This window comes from Geotrypetes seraphini, chromosome 3 (assembly GCF_902459505.1).
Source record: "Geotrypetes seraphini chromosome 3, aGeoSer1.1, whole genome shotgun sequence".
In the NCBI taxonomy this organism is placed as follows: Eukaryota; Metazoa; Chordata; class Amphibia; order Gymnophiona; family Dermophiidae; genus Geotrypetes; species Geotrypetes seraphini.
The window spans coordinates 291,626,675-291,639,039 of NC_047086.1; the positions used below are offsets into that span (position 1 = coordinate 291,626,675).

Consider the following 12,365-nt stretch of genomic DNA (forward strand, 5'->3'; position numbering starts at 1 on the left):
CCTGAGGTAAATTTTTGACCTTTGCAGCTGTTCCTCTTCAGTTTCTTTTTTACCCTTCTCATGTTATCATAGTCTCCTTTTTTTTTTTTTTTTAAAGTTAAATACTATTGTGTTTTGGTGGTTGGGGGAGGTGGGGGGCTGGATTTGCTTTTTTGCCTGTTTCTGAAATTCTTATTGTTGGATGTTGATTCCTTTGATCTTGTTGTATTCCTTGTTCTCTGTTCTTTTAACATTCACAATAAAACAGATTTGAACATAAAGTTAAATATTATTGTATTGGTTTTCCTGTGTGAATTTATTGCAGGGATTATATCAAATCTGATCATGTTATAATCATTGTTAGCAAGCAGCCCCAGCATCATTGCTTCCTGTACCAATTCATGGCCTGTACTAAGAACCAGGTCTAGAACTGCTTCACCTCTTATCGGATCCTGAACCAGCTGCTCCATAAAGCAGTCCTTGATTTCATTAAGGAATTTTTGTCTCCCTAGCATGCCCTGATGCGCTTACCCAGTTCTTGATATTGTATTTTTTCAAAGTTAATAAACAGTGAGGCTAGAATTGCATCTGCTCACCAATAGTTTATTTTGCAGGTTGCTGTTAAACCTCACATTTAATAGTTTGAGAATACAGTGGGAAGTATTTTTATTTGCACATTTTAAAGAAATTGGATAAAGTTAATGAAAATCTTTAGGTTGAAGCCTTAATTTTCTAAGGTTGCTGAAATCAGCTGGTACTCGCACTAGAAGGAAGAAGTAAATGGCATGTTTTTATCTGTAGAGACATTGACTCCCCCCCTTTTTTTTTTTTTTCTTTGAAACTTTCTTTATTAAGTTTTCTTAAATAAGAGAACCCATAAAAATACAGCTAAAAACACACACACCAATAAACAGGTAGGCAATATCCTATATCCCCCAAAAAGCAAGAAAGTACAAAATCATCAAAACCAAAAATCCCCCTCCCCTCCTTTTTTTTTTTTTACAAATGTAGTGCAGTTTTTAGTGCCGGCTGCAGCAGTAACAGCTCCTACACTCATAGGAACCGCACTATGCTTTTGTAAAAGGGGAGAGGGTGAATTTGGTCTTGAAGTTTCCATTTTGATAGTTCTAATGTCTAATTTAATATTTCATCAACTTAGATGTAGTAAGAACAGATGTTACAGATTATATGCATAGATACAAGTTATCTTCACCTTAACAACTGGGTTGTTTTTTAAAATGTTATTTTATTTTTCATACAGGTTGTACGAGCCCAGGGAATTGATTGTATTGTTGCTCCCTATGAGGCAGATTCTCAGCTAGCATACCTTAACAAGGTCGGCATAGCACAGGCCATAATAACAGAGGACTCTGATCTTTTAGCATTTGGATGTAAAAAGGTATGTAACTAAAAATCTTGGGCACCACTGAGCTCATGACATAGAAATGCAGCATTCTAGTAAATAATCAAGACTGTTTCAGGAATGGTTTAGTACTTGCATTTAGAGGAGTGGTATAGAATGGGTACAATTGAATCAATCTTTTTTTTTTTTTTTTTTTTACTCCCATCAAAAATTACAGAGACTGAGGGACACTCAAAATTACAAAAAAATACTTTTAAAACTACCATATATACTCAAATGTAAGTCGATCCGAATATAAGTTGAGACCCCCATTTTCCCCCAAAAAGGAGGAAAAATGTTTGACTTGAATATAAGTCGGGCGGCCAAATATTCAAGTTCCCTGCCCTGTCAGGCTCTGCACCCATCCCCCTCCCTGCCAGGCACTGCACCCAGCCCCTTCCCTCTCTCCCCTGTTAGGCACAGCACTCAGCCCCCCTCCTAGGCTCTGCACTCTGTACCCCCCTCTCTCCTGCCCTGTCCTCCTACCTCTTCTGCTGATCCCTGGTGGTCTAGAGGTGCAGCAGGCAGGAGTAAGCTTTCCGTGCTCCTGCCCCACTGCTAACCCAGTCAGTGGTGGCTGTTGCGAGATCCAGATTCTTCTCCCACTGAGCAGCAACGAGCAGGATAGCACTTTGGTACTCCTGCTCGGCACTGAGCGGCTTCTTGACTGACTCCCGCGAATTCTCGTAGATGGGTTTAAAAAAGGTTTTGACACAATAAAACATGATTTACACTAAAAAAGGTTTTGACAAGTTCCTGGATGAAAAGTCCATAGTCTGCTATTGAGACAAACATGGGAGAAGCCAGCGCTTGCCCTGGGTTCAGTAGCATGGAATGTTGCTCTTATTTGGGTTGTGCCAGGTACTTGTGACCAGGATTGACCACTGTGGAAACAGGATATTTGGCTAGATGGACCCATTGATCTGACATAGTATGACTATTCTTATGTTCTTAAATCTATTTTGGTTGAGAAAAAGTTTTTAAAGTGTAAACACTGCCTTCCAGCCTGACATTTGCTTTCAGCCCGAGGATGCTATGGAGAATCAGCCACAGGAGAGGCCCCATACTCTGGCTCCACATTGACTGTTGGAAGCAGCATGTACCCGACTGACACATGATTGACATCAATGAAGGAGCTCTTTCCTGGTCAGATGACAACCCTGCCTCCTCCATGCAGAGCTGACACACTCTTTCATGTGCTTTCCGAGAGCAGTACTTTGAAGAGTACAATTTGGGCCTTTCTTGGGAGATGACACAGGATCCACAGGAGTCCTATGGCATACTTTCTGAGTCCTTTCTACCACCTGAAAGGCATAAGTCTCCAGACCAGGGTTTGTCGGTGAAATGACTCAGACAATATCCTTTAAATTTGAAATGGAGTAAGAACCTTGTTAGATTATGACTCCCCTCCTAGAGAGAGTATCACAGTACCCCTTCATAGAATTATAAAGGATGCGCTTTTCAAAAACTGGAAGACTCGCTATCAGTGCAAGTTCCCCCAAAGAAAATTAATACTATGTAAAAAATTCAAAAATGTTCTGGATTTGCCAGAACACAATTACCACTTTGTTCCTAGGTTGTGGAATAACATAACAAATCTTTATATACCGCGAAAGCCTTTCAGTTCGAGGCAGTTTACAGGAAAAGTGACTAAGAAGAGTCAGCAATCTATAGAAATGGAGAAAGGACTGATTATATAGATAACAAAGAGGGAGGTTAAGCAGGGTTTTATAAGGAGGGAAATAAATAAATACGAATATTCATAGTCTTAGATCAACAGTGTGGAATAAGAGTCAGTGGGTTAGAAGTCTTTTCATGGAAAAATTTAAGGTGGGTCATCTTGTTTGGGAAAGAGGAGCATTTTTAGGAGTTTTCTGAAGTGCATGTAAGAGGTTGATGTTCTGACCGGCTGGCTCCATTTGGGGTTTTTGGAGGCTGCTTGGTCTGTGGATGAATCTCTTATGGGTATTACTTTTATTGAGGGAAAGGCGAAGAATGTTTGAGGTTTAGTAAATTGTCCAGGTCTGGCAAATGTGAACTGATTGTTGAGGTAGTTAGGCAGTAAACCATAAAGAGCTTTTAGAAGAGACACTGTCAGTTCTAGTGTGCCCATTTTTTTAACCGTTGGGCGACTGTTCTTTGAAAGACCTTGCTCTTAAAGCGGTCTTCTTGGTGGCCATTACTTCTGCTAGATAATAATAATAATAATAACTTTATTCTTATATACCGCCAACAATCTAGATGTGTTTCTGAGCTACAGGCTTTCTCTTGTAGGGCTCCCTTCTTGGAGTTTTCTAGGGAACAGGTTATCTTGAGGCCTGTTCCTTCCTTTCTGCCAAAGGTAGTTTCTCCTTTTCATGTCAATCAGGCAGTGGTCCTCCCGGTGTTGGGTAGCCAGGAGGGCTCTTTTGAGCAGAGACAGTTGCGCAAGTTGGATGTCGGTCGGGTCCTTCTCTTATGTGCAGAGGACCCAGGAGATCAGGAAATCAGATCATCTCTTTGTCCTTCTAGCAGGTCCTCGTAAGGGGGATGGTGCTTCTAAGGCTACTATTGTGCGTTGGATCAAGGAGACTATTGCTTCCACTTATCTTCTGAAGAAAAAGTCTGTTCCAGAATTTCTCAAGGCTCATTCCACTAGGGGTCAAGCAGCTTCTTGGGCTTAGTCTTCTCTGGTGCCTCCAGTGGATATTTGCAAGGCTGCAGTTTAGTCTTCTCTGCATTCCTTTGTCAGACACTACCGTGTAGATGTTCAAGCGCGTCGGGACACGGTATTTGGTGAACATGTTCTAGTGTCTGCTCTTCGAGGGTCCCACCCTTGATGGGTACTGTTTTGATACGTCCCATTCATAAGGATTATGCCAGGCGATACAGAAGGAGAAATTAGGTTCTTACCTGCTAATTTTCTTTCTGTTAGCTTGTAGACTGGTAGTCCCCCACCCTATCTGTCTTTATGCGGTGATTACAGGTTTTTATTTTGCTTGCGTGCAGATTTTGTGTTTTCTGCGGGTTCTAGTATTTTTCTAGGGCCGGGGAGAAGTAAGAACAGCGGCTATAGCTTAGCTGGTGAGCTGTGGGGATGTTTTCTATACCAGGATTAAGTTCTACACATTTTCCAACAGTAGTTTATAAGTTATTTTTTGTTTTTACACTTCGAGTATGTTTTACTGTTTTCAGTTGAAGTCTTTCTTAGGTTCTGTTTGGCTATTCGGCAGACTGGATTGCTAGGGGGGAAGCTATCCTGTTATACAAGTTTGTTCTCAGTCTCCACCTGCTGGTAACAGTGAGGCATATAATCCATTCGTAAAGACTATACCATTCTACAGGCTAAAAGAAAGAAAATTAGCAGGTAAGAACCTAATTTCTCATTTTCTATCGGACCCTGAGCCAGTCAGCGCCCAGGCACTGATCAGAAAGTAAGGCAACGACAGCTCATACCTGTTGGCAAATTTTGGCTACAAATGTGGCACAACGAGGTTAGAGAATCACTCAGCATTGTAGAGAATTGCTCGGAGTGATCATTTTAATATTAATGACCTCGTGTACTATATTTGCATGGCAGTATTGGAGACTGCTAGAAAACTTGTAAAAGACCTTGGTAAGCCGTTTTGATAATCTGCAGCTAAAATACATGCACGCTAAACTGGCTGGAACCAGTTTAGTGAACACCTTAAAGGCAGATTTTAGTTTTGAGAATCTGCCCCTTAGTCTCCTTCCTTCAGAGGAACAGAAAAAGAAGATCTTGAAGTCGTATTTTCCAAAGAGGCAAGACCTTCTTTTGGCCAAATGGTATATGTTTCCTGATCTATCTAGACCAGTGGTTCCCAACCCTGTCCTGGAGGTCCACTAGGCCAATCAGGTTTTCAGGCTAGCCCTAACGAATATCCATGGTGCAGGTCTGCATGCCTGTCACTCGCACTATATGCAAATTTCTCTCATGCATATTCATTAGGGCTAGCCTGAAAACCCGATTGGCCTGGTGGTCCTCCAGGACAGGGTTGGGAACCCCTGATCTAGACCAACTCAAAAAAGGAGGCAGTCATTCCTACAGCTGAAGTCTAAGACTTTAGCTGTGGGTAGTATTCTCTTCCTAAAATTTCCTTGCAAATGTTTGGTTAATTATTCTAGTAATATGATGTTTGGGATTCTTCTCAATTAGAAAGATTTATTTTGGATAAAGAACTGATTAATAAATACATTATATTGACCACCTGCTAATATCCAGAATAACCGTCTCTGGCAGCATGGACAGCAACCAGATGCTGTGAATGTGACTCAGTAAGATGCTGAGTGGTTTCTAGAGGTATCTGGAGCAATGCAGACTGCAGTGGTCCGACAGTTGGTGGCTGGTGCATGATGGTGGATCCAATCGAACATATTGGTGCTCAATTTGGGTTAAGATCTGGGGAATTCGGAGGCCAGGGAAATAGCTAGAAGTCTTGGCCATGCCCTGCGAACCACTTGCAAACAATTCTGGTGATATGGCGTGTCACATTGTCCTGTTGAAAGATCCCATCGGCCATAGGAAAGACCGTCAACTTGTATGGGTATACTTGATCAGCAAGGATGGAGAGAGTTGAGAGTGCCTTCCAGAGGTATCAAGGGACCCAGACCATAACATTTCCCAGACCATGACGCTGGCCAACAACTCCACACTTGCAGCACAGAAAGCTTTTCGGGAGCTTGGTGAGGGCGTGAAACCTTTTGTAAAGACTTTAGCTTTTTCTGAAATACTGCCTGCATATGGAAAAGGAGAGCAAAGAGTGAAAAACACAGAGGACTTTAATAGATGGCTCAGAGCCTGGTGTCATCAAGAAGGCTTCAGGTACATAGGAGGATGGGGAAATACATGGAAGGACAAGAAGCTATATTGCACTGATGGGCTACATATTACTACAGCAGGAAAAAGAAACCTTGCAGAGAAATTTAGACAATATTTTTCCAGGCATTTAAACTAGAAGGTGGGGGTGGTGTATGTACGAAGGACAATTATAAAGACCACCCCCGGCAAAAGAAAAGATGTGATAGTAGTAAAGGCTGCAACATAAGCAATATCAGCAACTCATTTCTTAGTATTGCAACGGAAAGTGAAACGACACAAAAATCCATACGAAGAAGGAGATTATCGCTGAAAAATAGCTGGAAAGCGATGACCACAAATGCTCGCAGTCTAAGCAACAAAGTTCATGATCTGCAAGCCCTGATATTAGAGGCAGATCTAGATATTGTTGCTATCACAGAGACATGGTTCAGTGAATCACATGGATGGGATGCAAACATACCGGGATATAATCTTTTTAGGAAGGACAGAGATGGTCATAAAGGTGGAGGAGTAGCTCTCTATGTAAAGATCAATATCCAAGCGACCGAAATGCAAGGGACCTGGGGAGAGGAAGAAGCGATATGGATTGCTCTGAAAAGAGAAGATGGAACTTCTATCTACGTGGGTGTAGTCTACAGACCTCCGACTCAATCGCAGCAAATTGATAAGGATCTGATTGTGGATATCCAAAAGTTTGGAAGGAAAGAGGAGGTTCTGCTGTTGGGAGATTTCAACCTGCCGGATGCGGACTGGAATGTTCCGTCTGCGGAATCGGAAAGAAGTAGGGAGATTGTGGATGCCTTTCAAGAGGCTCTGCTCAGACAAATGGTGACGGAACCCACAAGGGAAAAAGCGATATTGGATCTGGTCCTCACAAATGGAGAGAGTATCTCTAATGTTCGAGTGGGTGCTCACCTGGGTAGTAGCGATCATCAAACGGTTTGGTTTGATATAACGGCTAAAGTGGAGAGCGGCCGCACGATACTTAAAGTCCTAGATTTCAAACGTACGGACTTTAATGCAATGGGAAAGTACCTGAAGAAAGAGCTGTTAGGATGGGAGGACATAAGAGAAGTGGAAAGACAGTGGTCTAAGCTGAAAGGAGCGATAAAAATGGCTACGGACCTTTATGTGAAGAAAATCAATAAAAACAAAAGAAAAAGGAAGCCGATATGGTTCTCCAACCTAGTGGCTGAGAAAATAAAGGCGAAAGAGTTGGCGTTCATGAAATATAAAAAAACCCAAGAAGAGGAGAGCAGAAAGGACTACAGGGTGAAACTGAAAGAAGCCAAGAGAGAGATACGTTTGGCGAAGGCACAGGCGGAAGAACAAATGGCTAAAAATGTAAAAAAGGGAGATAAAAATTTTTTCAGATATATTAGTGAAAGGAGGAAGATAAAAAATGGAATTGCTAGGCTAAAAGATGCTGGGAACAAATATGTGGAGAGTGATGAGGAGAAAGCAAATGTGCTAAACAAATACTTCTGTTCTGTGTTCACAGAAGAAAATCCTGGAGAAGGACCGAGATTGTCCGGCAAAGTTACACGAGAAAATGGAGTAGATTCTGCGCCGTTCACGGAGGAGGGTGTTTATGAGCAACTTGAAAAACTGAAGGTGGACAAAGCGATGGGACCAGACGGGATCCATCCCAGGATACTAAGGGAACTCAGAGAGGTTCTGGCGAGTCCTATTAAAGACTTGTTCAACAAATCTCTGGAGACGGGAGTGATTCCTGGGGATTGGAGGAGAGCGGATGTGGTCCCTATTCATAAAAGTGGTCACAGGGATGAAGCAGGAAACTACAGGCCGGTGAGCCTCACTTCAGTTGTTGGAAAAATAATGGAAGTGTTGCTGAAAGAAAGGATAGTGTATTTCCTTGAATCTAATGGGTTACAGGATCCGAGGCAACATGGCTTTACAAAAGGTAAATCGTGCCAAACGAACCTGATTGAATTTTTTGATTGGGTGACCAGAGAGCTGGATCGAGGACATATGCTAGATGTAATTTATTTGGATTTCAGCAAAGCCTTTGATACAGTTCCTCATAGGAGGCTGTTGAACAAACTTGAAGGGCTAAAGTTAGGACCCAAAGTGGTGAACTGGGTCAGAAACTGGCTGTCGGACAGACGCCAGAGGGTGGTGGTTAATGGAAGTCGCTCGAAGGAAGGAAAGGCGACTAGTGGAGTCCCTCAGGGTTCGGTGCTGGGGCCAATCCTGTTCAATATGTATGTAAGTGACATTGCTGAAGGGTTAGAAGGAAAAGTGTGCCTTTTTGCAGATGATACCAAGATTTGTAACAGAGTAGACACCGAAGAGGGAGTGGAAAATATGAAAAAGGATCTGCAAAAGTTAGAGGAATGGTCTAATGCCTGGCAACTAAAATTCAATGCAAAGAAATGCAGAGTAATGCATTTGGGGATTAATAATAGGAAGGAACCGTATATGCTGGGAGGAGAGAAGCTGATATGCACGGACGGGGAGAGGGACCTCGGGGTGATAGTGTCCGAAGATCTAAAGGCGAAAAAACAGTGTGACAAGGCAGTGGCTGCTGCCAGAAGGATTCTGGGCTGTATAAAGAGAGGCGTAGTCAGTAGAAGAAAGAAGGTGTTGATGCCCCTGTACAGGTCATTGGTGAGGCCCCACTTGGAGTATTGTGTTCAGTTTTGGAGACCGTATCTGGCGAAAGACGTAAGAAGACTTGAGGCGGTCCAGAGGAGGGCGACGAAAATGATAGGAGGCTTGCACCAGAAGACATATGAGGAGAGACTGGAAGCCCTGAATATGTATACCCTAGAGGAAAGGAGAGACAGGGGAGATATGATTCAGACGTTCAAATACTTAAAGGGTATTAACGTAGAACAAAATCTTTTCCAGAGAAAGGAAAATGGTAAAACCAGAGGACATAATTTGAGGTTGAGGGGTGGTAGATTCAGGGGCAATGTTAGGAAATTCTACTTTACGGAGAGGGTGGTGGATGCCTGGAATGCGCTCCCGGGAGAGGTGGTGGAGAGTAAAACTGTGACTGAGTTCAAAGAAGCGTGGGATGAACACAGAAGATTTAGAATCAGAAAATAATATTAAAGATTGAACTAGGCCAGTTACTGGGCAGACTTGTACGGTCTGTGTCTGTGTATGGCCTTGGTGGAGGATGGGCAGGGGAGGGCTTCAATGGCTGGGAGGGTGTAGATGGGCTGGAGTAAGTCTTAACAGAGATTTCGGCAGTTGGAACCCAAGCACAGTACCGGGTAAAGCTTTGGATTCTCGCCCAGAAATAGCTAAGAAGAAAAAAAAAAAAAATTTTTAAATTGAATCAGGTTGGGCAGACTGGATGGACCATTCGGGTCTTTATCTGCCGTCATCTACTATGTTACTATGCTGCTGCAATCAGCTTGTGTACATGTAAATAGTGGTTGCTGGGTGTTTATTTTTGGCGATTTCACACCTGACATGCCAACGTCCATCCATTTGACTGAGCTCAAAATGCGACTCATTGGAGACAGCAACGCTCTGCCAGTCGGTGCAAGCTCAATGTCAGTTCTCCTGTGCAAACTGCATCCATCTTTTGCAATGAACCCTTATGACAATGGATGCGGTCACCAGCCGTCTGTTCTGAAGCCCCATTTGCAACAGGGTTCGCTGCACTGTCATTTTGAACACACATCTAGAAGCCCCCTGGTTTGTTTGGACAGTGAGTTGCTCCACAGTAGCGTGACAATTAGCCTGCACCACCCTGCTCAGCCAGTGTTCACCCCTTGCATCGATGGCTCGGGCTGCCCAACAGTTACCATATTGGGTCATTGAAAAGGTTCCATATGCCCATTCATGATACACTTTAACCACAGCAACCCGTGAACCGTTCAAAGACTGCCGTTTCTGAAATGCTGCTGCCCTTGGCCCAGTAGCCGATGATCAAGCCTTTTTTCAATGTCTGATAAATCACACTTTTCCCCATGACGGCCACAGTTGCTATGTTGGCAACTTGCTAACATCTTACCTTTTATACCCAGAAAGTCTGTATGGGACGCACGCATTTATTCAATAGCTGTGCGTCCCTGACATCAGAGGTAGACAGTGGTCATAATAATGTTACTTGGCCAAGTAGGTTTTGATTTGATTTTATTAGGTTTTGGTAAAATATAGGGTTTAAAATGTGATTATAATTCCTGTTTTCTAGATCCTGATTGTCAAGAGTTTTATAGATTTTTTTTTTAGACATAAGATTGGTATTGATCCTTCTTGATGTGGACTTGTGATGTAGTTTTGCTTAATGAATAAAGATTATTATTTAAGTAGCATGACTTAGCATCCTAACAAGTGCTCGTTTATAGCTCTAGAACAGAATGGGTAGTGGGACTATGATCAAGTATACAGGCTTCTCTTATTTTCTGGCATGTCTGTGGTTTGTTTGGTTTTTTTTTTTGCCTCTGTACATATGCTATAGATATAGTACAACTTGTATACTGCCCTAAGAATTGTCCTATTTTACTGACATTTATTTGATTCTGCTTCCCTAGTTGCTACAGACTAATCCTATAACATCTTATTCTACATGCCTAGTAAATTGTACAACATAGGCTTTTTGACTAACTGCAACTTTTTTTTTTTTTTTTTTTTAATTTGAAGGTGATTTTAAAGATGGACAAATTTGGAAATGGACTGGAAATTGATCAAGCCCGATTTGGAATGTGCAAACAGCTTGGGGATGTATTTACAGAAGAAAAATTTCGTTACATGTGCATTCTCTCAGGATGTGATTATCTTCCCTCAATCCATGGTATTGGATTAGCCAAGGCATGCAAACTGCTCAGAATGACAACCAATCCAGATATTATAAAGGTAATTTATTATTTCTTAATATATCAATGAACAGCTGTTTTTAAATCCATATTCAATTAACTTCAGGAAAACTGTCAATGAAGACCTCCTCTTTTTGCATCCCACAAATTCCACTTATAATAAACATCTTTATCAGAGAACTAATTTGTATATCCCCACTTGCAAAACCCTTGACTTGTTCTATGATAGTGTTTTATATTATGACATCAGAATCTGTTGTAGGCTGAATTTATAATTTTTACAGATCCTACACATTCTGTCGACACCTGTTTCACATAGTAAAACTAGATTTTCTTAAATGTGGCTTTGTAGCTGTGAGATTTAGCACAAATAAGTATGAGTAAGAATGATACTAGCTGACCCAACAGATGTGTAAAACTGCATTCATATTTATCATTTATGAGGGCAGCCCAGCAAAGAATTCTGCAGGATAGGAAACTAATAAGCAAATGTACAGTATGTATGTGTGTGTGTGGGGGGGTCTCCTTATCTTCTGAGATTTGTATTTTGCTTTTTACTCGTACATAAATCATTTTTCCAGTGCAATAGGAATAGTATACTGAACCTCAATGTACTCTGTCCATTCTTGCGAGCATACTGCAGAAAGATGTCAATCACAGCTTTTGAAACTTCCTCCTTCTCCCAGGAGTCTGCTGCCCCCTTTAGTTTCTCTTTCTACAGGCAAGCATGAAAGGTGTTTTCTGATCTACTTTGTTTATTTATTTTGCAATAATTTTGCAATTTTTCACTCTAGTCGCAGTCTTTTTTGTGAAATCAGAAATCCCTTTTGATAAGGGTCTACTCTGCCTGCGTAGAGAGGAGCAGATTTTAAATATGCAGCTGGCAGGTGTATCCTTTGGGAACCTGTTTCAGCCACCCTGCTGAAGATAAGTGGAGACTCACAATAAGCTGTGAAAAATTACAGTTTACTGCCAATCTAAAAGGTGCTCACAAAGTAAACCACTGAAGTGCTATAAAAGTGAAGGAAATGTCTCAGAGCACCACTCAAAGAATCATAAAGATTGTCACCTTTGATTAACGTGGTGATGGTTTTCTTTCATTGACAACACCTTCACTATTAATGCTGTGTCTACTAGTGCTGCCCGATTCAGGAAAAAAATTTTGATTCGATTTAGCCTATTGAATTGGTTTTTTGATTCGATTCGATTTTCCTACCCAATTGGGTGTATTTTTCAAACATCCTGGTGGGTTTATTTTATAGCTTCTTCACCCCCTTTGGCTTCTCCTAACCACACTGGCGCTGTGGTCTAAACAAAATAAAAAAAACAAGAAGGACTTTTCCTCTCTCTGTTAAATCCTAGCTCACAT

The 12,365-nt window shown here is 41.7% G+C and overlaps 1 protein-coding gene across 3 annotated transcripts in view; it reads left to right on the forward strand.

Annotated features, from left to right (window-relative positions):
- The window catches only part of EXO1 (exonuclease 1), a 129,757-nt gene that overhangs the window by 39,651 nt on the left and 77,741 nt on the right, over positions 1-12,365 (forward strand). For all 3 annotated transcript variants that reach the window (XM_033937251.1, XM_033937249.1, XM_033937250.1), the window contains exons 5-6: positions 1,241-1,378; positions 10,824-11,036. In XM_033937251.1, the coding sequence (XP_033793142.1) occupies positions 1,241-1,378; positions 10,824-11,036 (351 nt within the window). The remainder of the gene's footprint in view (positions 1-1,240; positions 1,379-10,823; positions 11,037-12,365) is intronic.